The 20029-nt window shown below is 38.2% G+C and overlaps 2 protein-coding genes across 2 annotated transcripts; both read left to right on the top strand.

The window, feature by feature from the left end:
* The first annotated feature begins 201 nt into the window (after positions 1–201).
* On the top strand, positions 202–4724 carry saal1 (serum amyloid A-like 1). The gene is made up of 13 exons (XM_058075155.2): positions 202–321; positions 673–854; positions 970–1071; positions 1577–1660; positions 1740–1819; positions 1905–1964; positions 2049–2164; positions 2684–2846; positions 3177–3259; positions 3362–3547; positions 3672–3832; positions 3931–4023; positions 4468–4724. Exons 1-13 carry the CDS (start codon positions 318–320, stop codon positions 4543–4545), a joined length of 1392 nt encoding a protein of 463 aa, XP_057931138.2. The 5' UTR covers positions 202–317; the 3' UTR covers positions 4546–4724.
* Positions 4725–10455: 5731 nt separating this feature from the next.
* On the top strand, positions 10456–19953 carry tph1a (tryptophan hydroxylase 1 (tryptophan 5-monooxygenase) a). Its single transcript, XM_058075151.2, has 11 exons — positions 10456–11638; positions 13632–13763; positions 13908–14091; positions 14169–14269; positions 14355–14422; positions 15680–15876; positions 15947–16082; positions 16171–16297; positions 16372–16467; positions 18216–18349; positions 18435–19953. The coding sequence occupies exons 1-11, from the start codon at positions 11549–11551 to the stop codon at positions 18607–18609; spliced, it is 1440 nt and encodes a 479-aa protein (XP_057931134.1). The 5' UTR covers positions 10456–11548; the 3' UTR covers positions 18610–19953.
* Positions 19954–20029: the final 76 nt, after the last annotated feature.

The raw sequence follows: 20029 nt of genomic DNA, 5'->3' as shown, positions 1-20029 counted from the left end.
CTCACAGTTTTTTTCGAATGGGTGCCAGTTGAGTAGTACATTTATCATACGAAAACTCATTATATACTGGGAGAAACTGTCTAAGACAAAAAAAAATCTGATACATGAAGTAACGAAACGTAGTCGTCTCATTGATAAAGCCCACATTCTGCAAACTCCCTGCAGGGGGCGACAAACCACATGACAACACACCCGGAGACGACACGAAGAAGACGGTGTTCGGACAAGTACGCATGCGCATTTATGCGCATTAGGTGAAAATGATTTGAAATGTTTTCTACAGTCTGTCAGCTCTGCTTCGCCAAAGAACGGTAAAAATGGGTGAGTCTACTACTGAAGATGACAAACATGCACCGGAGACACCGATCGTTGCAAATTATTGTTTAGCTCCTAGCTAAAGTTGCCACTTGAATGATGCGTTCAATACAAATTTCCATATTGGCGTCGCCTATTATCTTATTGTCTATAATCCACTTAGTCTAAGGTCACGTATTATTTATTTCTGTCTTGATAATGTTCATGAAACATGGAAATGCTACTACTACCTTTGTTTTATCTCACTGTAACATAAATAGTATGGACAACATTGTTCAGTAGTGCTTCAGCCTACTTGTAGGTATATGAGTAAGTATATGAAAGGATATGACGTTTACTCAACTGTTTTTATGTCAGATGGTAGCGTGGATGGTGCTGAAGAAGAGCCAAAGAAGACAGGTCATTCTCCAGAAATGGAGCGTAACCCATCACCTCCTCCAGATGAAGCCAATGGAGATGAGGCAGAAGATACAGACGCCATAGGAGACACAGTTTACAGCAAGCACTGGCTTTTCAGCACTCTGACTCGCCTCATTCAGGTTGGCAAACCATTGTTGCTTAAGTGTGATTGTACAGTATATGCTGTATAATTACCGTGCAATTTAGGCTCTTATGTGTATCGCACACCAGATTAACAAAACATGTGTCCTGCAGATGGTCACACGGCCTTCAGTAGAGGAATCAGAAGGTCAAATGGAGCTCAGTGATGATGATGAAGAAGATCTATGTCGTGTTTGGGATATGGCCATGGATAGGGTGGGTGCATTTCTCTTAATAATACATTCATTTTTTCATACTGCTTATCCTCACGAGGGTCGCGGGGGGTGCTGGAGCCTATCTCAGCTGTCTTCAGGCAAGATTCGGGGTACACCCTGGACTGGTCACAGCCAATCACAGTGCACATATAGACAAACAACCATTCACACTCACATTCATACCTATGGACAATTTGGAGTCGCCAATTAACCTAGCATGTTTTTGGAATGTGGAAGGAAACCGGAGTACCCGGAGAAAACCCACACATGCACGGGGAGAACATGCAAACTCCACACAGAGATGGCAGAGGTTGGAATTGAACTCAGGTCTCCTAGCTTTGAGGCCTGCATGCTAACACTCTTCCACCGTGCAGCCCTCTCTTAATAATAATAATAATTATTATTATTATTATAATAAGATTTGAATGCCTGGCATTCGTTTAGCATTCCACTTAGTGCTGTTGTGTAACGTACTGATATATTATCATGCTACCAACTGTGTGCAGGATGTTGCAGGTTTACTACAAGAATTTAAAGCACCAGACATCCTTCTTGGTGTGATAGCCAAATCTGGTTGTCCACGTCTCACAGTAAGTTCACCTTTTTCTACTCTGTAATGTATATTGTTTTACCAGAGCCTACAAGATTTATTATTTGATTTTTCCTTAGGAAATTTGCGTTGGAATACTTGGGAATATTGCTTGTTTTCCTGACACCTGCCTAACTCTCAGCCAGAATGAAGACTTGTGGTAAACAATAAACTATTTATTGTGGCTGCCTGTTCAAAGTTGTCTTAATCCTGTCTTTTAAATGCAATTCTCCCTTTGTCCACAGCGCTGTGCTGTTGCTTCTGTTCGGAGATAACGATCCACCAACCCTTCTGGAGACAAGCAGGTAACATGATGCATCTTCTATAAAGGTCTCTGACAGGCATACTATTTAGCAAATTCTTCATCTTCTCTTATTATTTGTTTTCAGGTTGATTCTGACCTGTGTGTCTCAAAAAGATGTCAGTTCCCTTTGGCTTCAGCGAATACGACAGCAGAAGCCTCTTCGTTCCAATCTCCTTTTCATCATGTGCAGTTCAACCAATAGTACTTTTATTTTTACTCACTTATACATACGTTGCATTAAACTGATGGCTATTCACTTGTCACATCAGTATATAAATATCGCTTTAAATGAGGCTCCATCTTCAATATTTCACTAAATAAACAATTAAATATGTTTATCCTCATATGACTCACAAGCAACGTTGCAGGATCAGTAAATGAAACATATTTTAAATTAGATGATGAAATGTAGTTTGAGCCAAATACTAAGTTGATTTTGACAGTAGTACTGTACTACTTTTAATGGAAATGTAGTTTGTATTTAATCTGATCACACAAACAATCCAATCAACAGGAGTGAAAATTCCTCTTGCTCAGTTTGCTAATGCTTGCTAATGCGCTGTTTTGTAGTGTATCTAATATTGTGCCTGGTGAATGTACAGTCTAGTTTAAGTGTAAACGGCGTCAGATGTGCCATAATGCGATGCAGTTATACAACATTTAGTCCTTGTCAGCAACTCTTTGATGACGTCAATGTCTTTTTATTTATTTTTTCAACAGCGGACCTGCTTGAGAAAGTGGGAGAGCTTGTTGACAAGCTGTTTGACCTTGATGAGGAACTGATGAAAAGTTGGATCGCAGCTGAGCCAAGCGAGGAGAGTGATGATGGTGACAGCTGTCTGGACTTAGCCTCATGCCTTTTTGAAGCTGCCAAGCAGCTTAGGTAGGACTCTCCAGCTGAAAGTCTGAGAAATGTGACCTGTGCTTGTTTTGTTCGAAAACTTATGAGCTAAACCATACATCTGCACATTGAGATACTGTAAAATGGAGAGATTTAGTCTTGGAAATATGCTTAGTGTTGAATAACACTGACAGAGAGGCATTAAATTAACATTATTTTCATGTAGACCTGTACTGAATAAAATTATACATTTATGATGTACCTAAAACTGTAGATTATAAATGCACGGACAGGATCATATTCAATAAGTGCCTTACATTTGCTGAAAAATGACTACAAAATAATCCTGTTCTTGTATATGAATGATCGCAGATCAGAGAATCCAAATGGCTTGGAGGTTTATCTTCACATTCTGCACCTCTTAACCACAGTAAATGAGGGCATTCAGATGTTTGGTAAATATAATCAATACTGTCATCATTACTGGTGAAATAATGCAGGGTACAGTACTGAACAAAGAAGCAATAAAGTGTGTTGTCCTGTTTTGTTTCCTGCAGCTTCAAGTGATGGAGCAGGAAAAGCAATATGGAATTTTGTATTTGAGGTTATATCCGAAGACTTGTGTCAGCTCAATGATCTTGCAGTTGTTCTGCATGAAAGGAAAGGCACATTGCTGCAGGCATTTTCTGTTTTACAAGCTCTCTACAGATGCCAGGAGCAGTGGAGAAGCAAAGATGATTCAAGTAAGTGCTCTAGATGACTGGTAATTGTTTGGTTAGTACAGTTGAACCTCTAAAGTTGATGCTTAAAAGCATTAGATTTGTTTTAATCTGTTCATCAGTCATCTGTTCCATCTTTTCCCTTAAGATGTACCTCTTTTCGGCACCATTTTGCGGGTGATTCAGTGTCTCCAGAGTGACTACACAGATGAGTCTTCTAGTAAGGAAGGTGCACAAGATGAGCAGCTTCAGACTTTGGAAGAGATCACAACTGAATTTCTCTCTGACGTTTGCTCTCGGACTACAAAGGTAAAGACTTCCTTTTTTTTTTTTTAAATACACTACTTAGTGTAAAAAATGTAAATCAAAGAAATGACTAATTATTATGTGTGTTTTATATTTTGCAGGACACAGTAGCAGCTTGGGTAAAGGAAGGTTACCTGACAGAGAAGAGTTGTCTAACAGCTTTTGGCTGTTTACTTCCCAACTGCAAGACTTCAGTAAGTGAACCTCTCACGCAACCAGATACTTTGAAGAAATGAAGCAGCCATTTCAACAAGGCCCTACACTTCCTCAGTGGCCATGATCAATAACTAGTAGTAGTTCTCATAGGAGTAATAGCAGCATTTCTTGCAACATTTTATTTCATTGATATCCAAATTGTCCATAGGTATGAATGTGAGTGTGAATGGTTGTTTGTCTATATGTGCCCTGTGATTGGCTGGCGACCAGTCCAGGGTGTAACTCGCCTCTCGCCCGAAGAGAGCTGGGATAGGCTCCAGCACCCCCGCGACCCTCGTGAGGACAAGCGGAAAATGAATATCCTGTGCCACTGAGGTCACTAAATATTTGTGTCAGATGAAAGGTTCAATGCTGAAGATGAGCAGGTTATGTGGAAAATAAACTCCAAAACATTTCCACACCTCTTCTTTTCTCTTGTGTAGTTTGAACACCTGCTGCTAATGTTGTCCGAAACCGATCCAGAATTGGCTGACAAGGTGAAGAAATCATTTCCTGTGTGATGGCCAGCGGAGGTCAGTGCTCTACTCTCCCTGGAAGGGTCGCACCTTTTTATTTTTTATGGTAATAACATCATTCAGAATGCCATTGTCGGCAAACAGACAATATTGTTTTTAGTTTTTATTTCTAGGTTGTTGAAGGTTATTTTTGTATTTTTTAATTAAAGATGATGTCTTTTTCATTAATTTGTGCTTTAGTCTTTTTTTTTTAAATTACGTTTAAAAGTATAACTGGAAAAAATAACAGTTAGTGATATTCCTGTAACCAGAATGTAATGTAATGCGTCCAAAGTATAAAACTGAACAACATTATCTTGGTAATGGAATAGTTTTTGATATAACATGATAAAGATATCATTAGATCCTGCAGATATACCTTATAATGTTATTGACGTAACAAGTAAATGTATTTGACCCATTTTAGATGAGGTTGCAGTCAGTCACATGTCTGTAAAACTTTTAACGAACACGTGAACCATCACCCTACAGCCTTTTGAACTTCTGTTGTGTTTTTATTTTCTTCACATATGAGATGAAACTCAGTGAGTCACCCCTCCAAGCGTATGAGTAATGGCGCTAACGCTGATGGCAACATCAAGTGTTTACCCGAGGGTGACAGTCACTCAGTAAGGACAATAAAATTAGATGAAAGGCTTAAGCCTGGCAACAATGAGCTCATTTGCTTTCCAAATGCAGCATTTTACCCACTCACAGGCCAGCCTGCGTATTACCAGCGAGCTTACGAAGGCTCTGTGAATATAGCAGCTTTTTAATTAAAGGTTGGATTGATATGGAGAACACTCTTTCTAATGGAAATCTGGAGATGGTGAGCATGTAAGCATCGACACAGCTCACCCTGGCTTTTAAATGCAGTTCTGTCTTGGGTACAAGCAGTACCTTAACTAAGGTTGTGATATGCATCAATAACTACGCTCTTGGTTGTAGAAGCATACAATGATTCAGATAGAAAACATGTGTGGCCTTTTAAAAAAAATGGCTGACAGCCTGTGACTTGCATCTAGCGGGTGCTCGTCCTTCAGGCGCTGCTCCTGGGCGAGTCACGTCACCCAGATGAGAGTGAAGCGCAGATGTTCCTGCTGCCCTGCCAAACTTGATCACCGACCTGTCAGTGTTGAGCGCCGTGTGATATGATCCGACGCCGTGCCTGCAACATCGCGAGCCGATCCTCGTGACGCTGCCACGTTCCGCAAAAAAAATCATGCTGAGACACGTCAGGTTTGCTGATGCTGATGCGTCTTGTCAGTTATTATTACCTTTTTCCCATCCGCTGACGTTATTTGCAATGGCCTGACATTTCGGTGAAATGTGTTCTATTTTTATGTTTTTTTTATGTTTACATTTAGCAGTGACCTTTAGTTTTCACTGCATGGTTAATTGGAGACCCTCAATTGTCTGTGTGTGAATGTGAGTGTGAATGGTTGTTTGTCTATATGTGCCCTGTGATTGGCTGGCGACCAGTCCAGGGTGTACCCTACCTCTCGCCTGAAGTCAATATTCCCAAACACGTATTTTAGCATTGCAATAATCTGACACTGTGCATGCACTCTCAATTTAGAGAGTCAGTGGGGTCGTCCTGTAAAAAAAAATATTTTTTCATAGGATATCGAGTGTATTTTCATTCATATACATACTTGTTCTATCAGATAAATACTGACTCAAACAAATGCTAAGTCCAACGTTAAGCCTTTCTAACTCATGAATCAGAGCTTCAGGACAAGATAAAGGGTATATAGGCTATTAATTCACTTTAATATGTATCTGCAGATAAACCTTCATTGTGTCCATGTATCTGTCTATCATGTCTGTTTATCCATTTACTTGTTTTTGCTGCTTCTTCTTTCTCTTTGGGGTTTTGCCTTCAGGGGTCGCCACAGCAAATCAAAATCCTCCATCCCATCTGTCTCTTTCACACCAACTACCCTCATGTCCTCTTTCACTACATCCATAAACCTCCTCTTTGGTCTTCCTCTACGCCTCCTACCTGGCAGCTCTAAACACATCATCCTTCTACCAATATATTCACTATCTCTCCTCTGGACATGTCCCAACCATCTCTGACTTTATTTCTAACTTGTAATGTCCCTTTAATGTACTTTGTTCCTGATCCTATCCATCCTGGTCACTCCCAATGAGAACCTCAGCATCCTCATCTCTGCTACCTCCAGTTCTGCTTCCTGTCTTTTCTTCAGTGGCACTGTCTCTAGACCAAACAACATGGCTGGTCTCTCCACAGTTTTGTAAAACACTTGTTTTTGCTCCCATCCTTTATTAGCTGAACCCAAACTGAATCTCAAACCTCTTCTACATATACAAAAGTCCATCCATCCACCCATAGATGTGGCATATAAAGATGCTGATTAGACAGCATCATATTATTGCACACCTGTGCCTTAGTTTAATAAATTAAAGGTTGTGCCAAACATCCCTATTGAAATAGATAAGAAATAAAACACTGGGAAATGTACAGCATGATAATTCACTTAAACTAATACTTTCTGGCTATGCCAATTTAAACTGAGTAATGTCTTTGATGCAGCTGTAATTGGAACTAATTAGACTGTAGATTACTGGTTATATGTTCAATATTTAAAGTCAAATTGATCGATTCTTGCATTTTTAGCACATGACTGAAGAAGTCCAAGGGGTCGTTTGTGGGTGCCTCAAAGGGGTCATAGAACGTCCAATCATTTACATAAAAGAAAGCACAAAAAATCCTGACAAAATCCAATGACAGCAAGATAAAGTAACGGGAAGGAGTGATAATGAAGGGATGAAGAAAGCATTGTGTGCCGTCATGTGTCCTTTGATTCCAAGGCCCGGCCGGTCTATTCACAAGCACCTGGTGAAAGTGGGCTCATAAAGAAACATGACCCTGTTGTATGCAATCAAAGCCTGGTTCAGCTTGTTTCCTGCCTTCTCTGGCTTTCTGTCTCTTGTCAGCTATAACAATGTGGCTCAAATGACGCAGATGTTTGGATTGGTATTCACTTCCTTTTTGTTGTACGACCTTAACAACCATTGAAGAACAAGAAATGGCGGAATAAGAAAATTTTAATTTTGAATTCCTAAGCATTCACACAATAATTATATATAATATATAGCCACTGTTATACACTATTATGTAATCATTCATGGAATAATGAATTGTGTGTGTGTGTTTCCACTGTGGCAGGTGTTTTTTTTTCCATCCTTGTCTACACTGTTTGTCACCAAGTAACATATACTCTGTTTGCTGTGCAAAGAAAGAATTGGAGCCAATTAAAGCGACGTGGTATACTGTGGCAGGAAGTGCACGTAGGCAGATCATTCACTGCTCTCATTAGTTGGTTGTTCAAACACGAGCCTCCAGAACATGTGAAAGAGCAGAATTCTATACAACATGAAGGACTTGTCAAGGACCTTGGATTTTAATGAATACTAATACTTTCCTATAGCAGAGGTGATAACTTTGACTCTATATATATGAAGTCCAATGCTGTCATACTTAGGCACGATATAACAGATTTATGAATCTAAATTGTTTAAAATTAATTTGCTGATGTCTAATTACTATTTTAGTGTTCTTTATTTGCTGTTTGCAGAATGTCAGTATTACAGGGAACTATTTTTAATATTTTTCCTGTCTCATAAATTGTGCCATTCTTTTAAATGGACTTTACTGAGTTGTCAATTCAAACTTAATGAGTTTTTCTCCCCATATACAAAATGCGTATGTATTTTTAACCATTGACTCTATTTTAATGCATTTTCTGTACAAATTGAAAACTTAACCTCCTGCGTAATTAAAAACATTACGATCAGCAGCACCAGCATCTTACTAGATGTGCTGTGATCTTGCATTTAGTGAATTGTTAGTGTATTATAGGGATTTTTCTTTCATGTCCTTTGACAGATAGTGAGATTTAAATGTCTAAGTGTTGGGCAGCACCCCGAGTAAGATTAGCCAGCCAAATCTCCTGCAGCTTGATGCTCAGACATGGAGTAAATCCTACTTGATTGAAGTGAACAGAACTGGGACAGACTCGCACTCAGACACTGTAGTCTGTAGAAAATACCGTTAATCTGGAATTAGCGTCTAATGATTGTAAAAACTTGAACAATCATGTTGGAGTGAGTGTTCTCATATTATTTGGTGACAAAAGTGGTCTTGTTGCTAATGAGGCAGCTCTTTTGCCATAAGTAGGTTATGTGTCATTATTGTGTTGTGTGGGCCTGGTCAGGGTACTTTATACCCTTATTGGAGATTATATGATTATATAATATAATATATGAGATTATATGAACATGAGGTCATTATCGTTATTATATTTATTGTGGAGTGTGCAACAAAATTGTCCATAGGTATGAATGTGAGTGTGAATGGTTGTTTGTCTATATGTGCCCTGTGATTGGCTGGCGACCAGTCCAGGGTGTACCCCGCCTCTTGCCCAAAGACAGCTGGGATAGGCTCCAGCACCCCCTGCGACCCTCGTGAGGATAAGCGGTAGAAAATGAATGAATTAATGAATAATATAATATATGAGATTATATGAACATGATGTCTCTATCGTTATTATATTTTTTGTGGAGTGTACAAAAAAATTGTCCATAGGTATGAATGTGAGTGTGAATGGTTGTTTGTCTATATGTGCCCTGTGATTGGCTGGCGACCAGTCCAGGGTGTACCCTGCCTCTCGCCCGAAGACAGCTGGGATAGGCTCCAGCATACCCCTACAACCCTAGTCAGGGTAAGCGGCATAGAAAATGGATGGATGGACATACAAAAACCAGGGGGGTTGCCAGAGCCTATCCCAGCTGACTTTGGGTGAGTTTGGACCGGTTGCCAGCCAATCACAGTGCACAGATACACAAACTATGTATACAAAACACAGCACATGATTACACTCTGGATGGATGCTTAAAAAAATTGTCGCATCTTTGTAACTAATGTGTTAATTAGATTTACATTAATTAGGGTGTAATACGTTTTGCCTCATTTACATTCTACAGTCTGAAGTGTAATCACAATCAACTTTATTGATCACACACATCAGGGGTACATTGGCTGCAAACATCCACTTTGCTACGTTTATCACCTTTTCTTTATTAAACTAGCTAAACCTAATCAATTGTAGGTCCTTATATGCTTTGTATTTAAAGATTAAAAAGGTCTATGTATCAGATTTGGATTATAAGTGAGAAAATTGAACATTACAACCTTTTCCTCATAAATTTGCTACTTTTCCCCCAGTGTGACCTAAATCCTTCTTTGTAATGCTGCTGCCCAATACAGTAATGAGAAGTTATGGGTACAAATGCCCAACAATGCCGCCCACCCATCCGTTTTCATAATTAGAACAATGTGCAGTGAAATGCTTTGAAAACCTATGTAGTAGCAAATATTATTCTAACTGTATTAGGCTAAAAAAAAACATAAAATCTAATATTTTATATAAAAAAAATTACAGATTAATATGTATTAATGCACATGTATAATGCTCAAATACGACATACAGTATCAAAATAAACCTATGACACATTAATAAATAATAGTTAAGGAATTCTAAAATGGTTTTATTTACTTTTGCAAGGTCATTAGTCTTTCTGTGTTATAATTTGTCAATAGCTATATAATATGAACACATTTATGATCATCTTACACATCAGACCTGTTTTCACATTTGCGAATGAAATAATGCAAATAATATTTTATATAAAAAATGACAGATTAATATGTATTAATGCACATGTATAATGTTCAAATACAACATACAGTATCAAAATAAACCTATAACACATTAATAAATAATAGTTAAGGAATTCTAAAAATGGTTTTATTTAGTTTTACAAGGTCATTAGTCTTTGTGTTATAATTTGTTAATAGCTATATAATATGAACACATTTATGATCATCTTACACATCAGACCTGTTTTCACATTTGCAAATGAAATAATGCAAATAAGCAAGCTAATATGTAATTTTAATTACTATGAAATATGTCATTGCTGTGTGCAGACAATGAATATCCTGTCTCATAATTATTTCCGAAATGTACAAAGACTTTAAGGGTCCACCGTTGTCTCCAATGTTTTGCATTATTGCTGGAAAATGACTACGCCTTTTTTGTGTGCACTAAGCACTGGTCTGGGTTCAGCTTCCAACCGGAGGAAGTTGGCCTCACTGCTTCCTTGATTGTGTAAGCACCTGTGTCTGTCACGGGTGCCACAGGACCGGACCACCTGAGACAGGCAGCATGTGCTTCAGCCACATGTACCACACATCAAAGTCCTCATCTCATCTTCCTATAGCGGCCATGTTGTCTTAAGTATCTTAAATTGTGCACTCCTTTTAATTGTGTTTGCAGAGGCAACCTCGGCCTTTTTCCACTGATTGTCTTGATCTTATTAAACAGCTCAGGGTGTTAAAGAAAGCAAAAACACGCAGATTATTGGTGTCATGTGCACCCAAACCCAGAGGTGCTTACAGTGCAGAGCAATGGATTTTCAAAGGGAGGCATGCTGGGATCACAGTACAATGAAGGCAGGTGGGCCACACTTAAATCCTCTTAAACGTTGACCTCCTCTTAGTCTGAAGGTGTCAACATACGACAGCAATGAAATATAACATAATGGTGTTATTATACATCTTAAACATGTTTGATCACATTGTTTTAACTTTAAAATAATTATAATTCAGAAATGCATAAATCGCATACAGTCATTTTTTTTCTCCACTTTCTGATTGGTTGCAAACCCATTTTTTTTAATGCTTTTTTTCTCCCCCCTACCCAAATTACATGAGTGATGCTCCTGTTTTTTCATTTGCTGTTGTCCCTCAGATTATTGCTCTCCAAAGACCCCTCCTCTCTCGCTCTATGGTTAAATAGCCGAGCATCCTGTTTCACAGGGTTAGACAGCCCACTTTGCATAGAAGGGGGGGTTGCTTAAAAAGATAATCCATCACCTGCAGCATCTGAATTGAAAAGGCATAGGCTGCGCTTTTAAAATGTACTCTAACAGGATCGATGGACCTCGAAGGGGTAGATCTTTTGACTCCATGAACATTGGCTTTGAAGAGAAACTACTGAACAACGAGGTGAGATATGAATATTGCCTTAGTGATGTGAAATGAGGCTGTGTGTAAGATGGAGTAGATGCCTGGTCACATTGGGGGGGGGGGGATCTAGATCATGGGTGTCCATCTTTCATCACTATCAGACCTAGAGTACTTTGACAAAATGAAAAAAGAGGTGAACTATCTGTTTTATTTATACATATAACTGGCAACCTTTACATTGTACTTTATTTACAAAGCAAAAAATCCACTCAAACTGTGCGGCCATTCTTGTTATTTGTCATTAAAAATAGGAATTGAACAGTCTTAAAAGTACTAACAGTTGAAGCAAATATTATCTATACTGAGATACCATGTCATTTTTATGTCTTTTAGTAAAATGTTAGTAATCTATAATCATTTGAATAAGTTATTAATATATACTTAAATGTTGACATGGAAAAAGAGTGAGATACTGTTTGATATTAAGGGTTAAAATGTGCACCGCATGCTAAGATCTGAGCCCACTCGGGGCGGGGAGGTATAATAATAGGCTTTCCTGCACCCTAAATTGTGTTAGTTGTTGTTGTAAGTTGATTCGAGAAACAGAGACAAGTTCATCGTCGTCAAATCGACACGTAAAAGAGCTGACCCCCAGGCGACCTGGTCCAGTGATGCTTTCAGGGGCTCTACTGGCACGGATCCACCAAAAGCTGCTTTCACGGGTTGTTGGTGGTACTCTTGAGAAGAGAAACATGGTAGGGGCTAATTATTCTTGTGGAAAAAAAAATTAATTATTGCATTAATTATAAATGATTAATTTAGAATAGTTATTGTGATCCTAACTGTATTTATAATTAAAGCTGGATCACAGTCTTATTGAGTAGGATTATAATGCATTTGCCACTCGCGTGCACATACATGGCTCAACGTGAGGCCGCCATCTAGGGTGCTGGAATGGACGTCTCGTGACGCTAATCTCTGCGTCTGTCTCGAGCATTGACATACTTATCACCTGTGATTATCTGCGTGCATGTAAACACTTTGACTATACATGTTATTTGTTTTTTATTATAAACACAAATAACTATTACCAGCATTCTGTGTGTGTGTGGGCTCCATCTTCCTGAGATGTTCATTGGATTTTTGGATGGTTAAATAGTCTTAAGTGATGACTAGTTGGGCATTGGCGTCATCACCTGCCCTTGAGCTATGGTTCACTCAAGAGGAAGGCATTGAATGATTGAGTCAGGCTATTGTACACTCAAAAAATAAACATTTAGCCTCAACAAAAAAAATCAACGCAACAGTTTCTGTTAGTCTTTCTTAGTTATGACACCTTAATTTGAAATTTCTTTGAACCAACAAACAATATTGCATTGCACAAATTAGCTTTTCCTCTTCACTCAAAGCTTATTTTAAGTAATGCTTACTGAATAATTGTTGTCATAAGGACAAGTTTTTAAGTTTGTAACTCAAAGAAATATAATAAGTCAACTGACTTAATCATTTTATTCAAAGTAGTTTAATTTGTTGTCTACTTAATTATAATTACAATGCACAACTTTTAGTAGCAGTAACTTAATATATATATACTATATATATATGTGTGTGTGTGTGTATATATATATTATGTTACCAAGCTAATTTTATTAAGTCATGGCAACCTGAATTTTGTTTTAAGCTTACCAACAATAAAATTTGAGTGTATATGACATTCTAAATTAATTTCATGTAATAGCCAACATTATTATTTGAACATAACTTAAAAAATAAAGTTAGCAACTTAGAAATTTTATCTAAATCAATTAATTACATTTTTTACATTGCATTCATGTATAAAATCAAGTGGTGTCAACAGATACTCTGAATTACTTTTTAAAGTGTAGCAAATTGTTTGGATGTTACGGAAGTTTCCCATAACTTTGTATAGATGTACAAAAACTACAATATATGTACAGGCGGTTCATCTTCTCACAGCCTCTACTGTCATACTGTATGTGTACACTTCATTATGAATAATTACTGCTTTCAGATAAACAAATCAACTTTCACGAAAATAGAAGAAAACACTGAGAAGAATTTGCCCGAGAAAGGCAGAGCAACAATTATCTTTTCCCTCAAGAATGAAGTTGGAGGACTTGTAAAGGCGCTGAAACTCTTCCAAGTATGAACCCGCAATTCAGATTTTTACTCTTGTTTGTGACAATGTACATTATTTGTCATGCAGTTTGTTGACAATACATAAGATAATGATATTTTTTACCGGCATGAAGGTCACCTTACAAGTGATTCTTGTATTCTGTTGCAGGAAAACCATGTCAACCTTGTGCACATTGAATCCAGGAAATCAAAAAGGCGCAACTCAGAGTTTGAAATATTTGTTGACTGCGACAGCAACCACGAACAACTCAATGAAATCATCCAGCTGTTACAAAAGCATGTGAACGTGGTGGACATGGAGCCTCCAGATAACTCCTGTCTGCAGGAGGAAGGTAGAAAAACATTTAAGAAGCTAAAGGAATGCAGATGTTGTTTATGTTTTTTCTGATCCACACGACTCTCTTCCCAGATATGCATAATGTACCTTGGTTCCCAAAGAAAATATCTGACCTGGACAAGTGTGCTAATCGTGTCCTGATGTATGGTTTGGAGTTGGATGCTGATCATCCGGTATGAAAGGACAAATTCATCTACAGTATTTACACTTTCTATTTCAATGTATTCTCATATATTCTCGTGTATTTCACTCCATTAGGGTTTTAAGGACAATGTCTACCGCAAAAGAAGGAAGTACTTTGCAGATCTTGCGATGTCCTACAAACAGTAAGCCTTTGAAGCACATTTTAAGGAGGTGGAACGTAACAAATTACGTTTACAGTACAGTCGTCTTTTCTTTATTGTGGTTAATTGCTTCAAGACCTAATGGTGATCAGTGAATTTCTGCAAAGTAGTATTCAATGTTAATCAATAGAATATTTTTCCAGTTATGGCATTGAGAAACAGTTAACAATCTTCTAAATACATTTTAAACATATTTCATGTCCTCAAGACATGAAATAACACTTTTATATTTGCATTACCCAATATGGTATAAATAATCAGAGAAAATCAGACGCATTAAACAAGTAACATAACATACTCACACATTCCTTGCTGTTTTTTTCTTGAAAGCGTGCTTCCTTGCAGTTTTAAATGACTTATATTACCCAATACAGTATATAGAATAAGAATAAATAAGACATCCATCCAACCAGTTTCCCTGCCGTTTATCCTCATGAGGGTCGTGGGTATGCTGGAGCCTATCCCAGCTGTCTTTAGGCAAAAGGCGGGGTACACCCTGGACCGGTCACCAGCCAATCACAGGGCACATATAGACAAACAACCATTCACACTCACATTCATACCTATGGACAATTTGGAGTCGCCAATTAACCTAGCATGTTTTTGTGAATTTTCCCGGAGAAATGCAAATTCCAGACAGAGATGACCAAACGGAGATTCAAGGTCTTTTCGATCTCCTGACTGTGTGGCTAGCATGCTAACTACGCACCATGCGGCCTCACCATGCGGCCTAATTAATAAATCCAGCGCCTGTCTTACCAAACACTGACACCTAGTGGCCAATGTAGAATACAGTATTACATTTGCACTTACAATGCGTCTTCTGGCTTGTACAGGTTTTTTTTTCATTTTAGTTCATTTAGTTACATCATTTATGCTTTAAAATTCTTGATTTAGTCCAAGAATATTTGGCCTAAATATATGCATATTTTGTTTTGCAAATTAGAAGCCGTATTCAATGACAAAACAGTGATAGTTTATGAATAGCTTTTTTTTTTAAATAAATTCTTGTTCTGATGGCCTATCTTTATCAGATTTTAGTTTACATGCTATAACACTTCAGAATTGCTCTCACATATAAAATGTTTGGTTAGGAATCATTTTAATACCAGTATGTATTAGTTGGAGGTACATTTTTAGACTTGTAATTGTACTGTGGTACAGTATTTTAGTACTATTTCCACCTTTTTCATTTGGGGTGTTTGCATGTTATTAAAGGGATTTTCCTGTTTTCTGCAGTGGTGAGGCAATTCCTCGCATTGAGTTCACAGAGGAGGAAGTGAAGACATGGGGTGTTGTGTACAGGGAGCTCAACAAGTTGTACCCCAGCCATGCCTGTAGGGAATACCTCAAGAACCTGCCCCTGCTGTCCAAATACTGTGAATGTCGAGAAGACAACATCCCCCAACTCGAAGATGTCTCTCGCTTTCTCAGGGGTAAGGTTTCATTGCAAGCGGGAATGTCATCATTATGTTTTTCAAATATAATTTCAAACTCTTTCTGCAGAACGCACCGGGTTTACCATCAGACCCGTGGCTGGTTACCTGTCCCCTCGTGACTTCCTGGCCGGTTTGGCCTTTCGTGTTTTCCACTGCACTCAGTACGTGCGGCACAGCTCTGACCCCTTATACACCCCTGAGCCGTGAGTATTAGACAGCATTGAAATGAGGAAAAAGAAAGCCACCATTCATAGAAAATTGCTGTTTCAAGCACTGTTGCTCTTTATCCAGGGACACGTGCCATGAGCTGCTGGGTCACGTCCCCTTGCTGGCGGAGCCCAGTTTTGCACAGTTTTCTCAGGAAATCGGACTGGCGTCACTCGGTGCTTCAGACGACTCTGTTCAGAAACTGGCCACAGTGAGTTGCCCTGCTGAAGCAATTCCATTCAAGTCATGCTTTCTTATTAAATGAACATGCTTTTTGTCTGTCAGTGCTATTTCTTCACAGTTGAGTTCGGCCTATGCAAGCAAGAAGGACAACTACGAGCATATGGGGCAGGGTTGCTATCATCCATCAGTGAGCTTAAGGTAAAAATGATGACATTGACATCATACCTTACGAAAGGCCCGATAATTCTTATTTCATTCAGCACAACAGTGGACACTGCCAAAGATACCCACCTTATATATACCTTTTAGTTATATATGTTTCAATGTATTTATGATGAGTGCTACATATATATATATATATATATATATATATATATATATCTTGTGTAACTTAGCATTTTTCGGGTTACTTGTTTCGACTTCTGGTTGTCATTCACATAGTACAGGCGAGTGTTGTCCAGTGTTTTGGTTGTATTAGCTGCCATTTGGCTGATGTTGCACCGTGAGCTCGAAAGCTCATCATACGGAGTATGTTCAAGCGTTCGCTCTTCGAATGCCGTTTAACATGCTACAATGAAATAGTTTTTGTTGCATTTGTTGGCAGACATGATTGTTTTTGTTTTGGCACGTCCGTGCAGTGTGAATTATATTGGGAGAAGGATGCTACACAAGACATTAACACTGCACGCACAGACCGCTGCAGGGTGCAATAGTATGAGAAACTGGTTGATACTACTAATATTTATATATAAATAATATAATGAATGAATGAATAATATGAAAACAGGCTGCACGGTGGGCGAGTGGTTAGCGCACAGATCTCACAGCTAGGAGACCGGGGTTAAATTCCAGCCTCGGCCATCTCTGTGTGGAGTTTGCATGTTCTCCCCGTGCATGCGTGGGTTTTCTCCGGGTACTCCGGTTTCCTCCCACATTCCAAAAACATGCTAGGTTAATTGGCGACTCCAAATTGTCCATAGGTATGAATGTGAGTGTGAATGGTTGTTTGTCTATATGTGCCCTGTGATTGGCTGGCCACCAGTCCAGGGTGTACCCGGCCTCTCGCCCGAAGACAGCTGGGATAGGCTCCAGCACCCTCTGCGACCCTTGTGAGGAAAAGCGGTAGAAAATGAATGAATGAATGAATAACATGAAAACTGTATTCTGACTGTATTTCAACCAAATGTATCACATTTTAGAATTAGATTTTACCAACAGATAAAGCTCTACAAGTGAAGTCATTGTCAGAACAATTGTTTTAGCCAATTAGACTACAGATAATAAAAGTAAAACTGTATGCAAAAGCTCTTATTAGAACGATTATGAAAACGAAATATCCTCAATATCTTGTTTATCATCAAATGTTTGGAAACAACCATACGACTAGGGATGATGCTGACCGTTGGTAGTATCATAATTTGTGTAGCTGATATGTTACAGTTGGCCTTAAAGAATGCCAGGATTTTCACATACTGGCAAATGAGCCAAAATATGTACTTATGTAGATGTTTTTTATAGCAAACAAAAAGTCTATAATAATGTTGTATATGACAATGCTTCTTCTTAAAAATAACATGGATCAGATTCAATCACTCATTCATTCATTTTCTACTGCTTCTTCCTCATGAGGGTCGTGGGGGCTGCGGGGTACACCCTGGACTGGTCACCAGCCAATCACAGGGCACATATAGACAAACAACCATTCACACTCACATTCATACCTATGGACAATTTGGAGTCGCCAATTAACCTAGCATGTTTTTGGAACATGGGAGGAAACCGGAGTACCCGGAGAAAACCCACGCATGCACAAGGAAAACATGCAAACTCCACACAGAGATGGCAGAGGGTGGAATTGAACCCTGGTCTCCTAGCTGTGAGGTCTAACAGCCTAACATGGATCAGATTCAATCAAACATATTAAATTGTACTGTTCTGTCTTCCAGCATGCACTCTCTGGTAAAGCAAGAATAACGCCATTTGACCCAAAAGTAACATCCAAACAAGAATGCATCATTACAACCTTTCAGGATGTTTACTTTGTGTCAGACAGCTTCGAGGAGGCCAAAATCAAGATGAGGTAAGCTTTATCGCATTTCAGCTATGCTAATGCTACTATATATGCTGTATTTATAGTCAGTCTTACTAATACAATCTTATTTCAGGGAATTTGCCAAGACCATCAAGCGTCCCTTCACAGTACGATACAACCCCTACACCCAGAGTGTGGATGTGCTTAAAGACACTCCCAGTATCAACAGCGTCGTCGAGGAGCTCCGACATGAGCTCGACATTGTGGGTGACGCCCTGAGCCGCCTCAACAAGCAGCTGGGTGTCTGACCCTCCAAAATCCCACAGTCAGTCAATGTGTCCCCCGTCGAGCTGCTGTAGAGATGCTGCCTGCGTATCGGCCCTTTGTCATTATGATGAATGTGCACTGATTTTGGCAAAAACACCCTTGTATCCCCCCCCCCCCTTGCATGGCACAGGCTAATATGATGTACAGTAGCACTAATTGCTATGATATCAGTGAACTGCACAAACCCAAAGAGCATTCTGTTTTCACCTAATCGGCTTACTGTATATCCTGCAAACTGTCTGTGAGCTTTTGTACCAAAAATCCCCTTTTACTCCTATTCTTAACCCTCCTGTTGTATATGATGATGTGATATTTTTTTTCTATTTTGTTTCATGGTCAATTTAATCTTCCATACTTCAGTGATTATATATAAAATGTACCTTTTGTCTTATGTGACTGTAACCTGTTGCTTTCTGTGTGTTGTTGAAAGGAATAATTCCAGTGATATTATAAAAGTATTTTGGTGGTTTATGATAATAGACCCGTGCACACTTGCCTACATTATTTCACACTAATAATTTTAAATGCCTCCAATGAAATATAACACCTAGAAGTACACCGAGAATGTAAATATTTTTCTACCAAACAAAATATAGCCATAATGAGTAAGCTATGTACACAAATATAAAATAATAAATTGTTTATTGTGTCAAAAATGTTGCCTTACTGAGTTATAATGTATAAAAGGCAATATTTATTTAAATAGTCATATTTAAGGCCATTTGATAATTAATAATACCTTTTTATTTGTATAGCGCTTTTCAAAATACTCAAAGACACTTTACAGAAGAATGGAGTTGAAAAAAGGCCATTAATAATAATAATAATAATAATAATAAGTAATAATAATTCATATTAATAATTAATGGTAATATTAATGTTAATAATTAATATTAATAATTAGTATTAATAATTAATAATATTAATAATAGTTAATAGTAATAGAGTACATTTATAATGCACTTTCCATTCTTCAGAGTCACAAAGTGCTTCACAGGAAAAACAAATAAAAATGAAAACTCAAGAGAAAAATAAAAACAAGCATTAAAAACGTGAGGCCAAAATAAAACCACAAGTATTAAAAACATTTATGGAAAGGAAGATGACAATGCCACCCTGTGAGTTTCCAGGGTTTCCCAGGGTTTTGTAGGCCTATGTAATATTATGGAAATTACTGCTTTCTGTATGTTATATTCAATACATGGTTTTAAAAATCAGGGTTAAAGTAGTGTTTTGGAGTAAATTCACGAGTGTGTGTGTATGCCTGACCTGTCATTGAAACAACAATTGCTTTAATTTGCTGGATTAAATACATTAGTCCTCCATTTCCAGTCCATAATTGGTTATATCAATAATTTAAAAAATGATTTTGACACTAATAGTGCCATTTGTACGCATTTT

This window comes from Doryrhamphus excisus, linkage group LG1, assembly GCF_037039965.1.
Source record: "Doryrhamphus excisus strain RoL-2023G ecotype Guam linkage group LG1, RoL_Dexc_Guam_v1.1, whole genome shotgun sequence".
In the NCBI taxonomy this organism is placed as follows: Eukaryota; Metazoa; Chordata; class Actinopteri; order Syngnathiformes; family Syngnathidae; genus Doryrhamphus; species Doryrhamphus excisus.
This window is presented reverse-complemented; position numbering and strand designations above follow the sequence as displayed.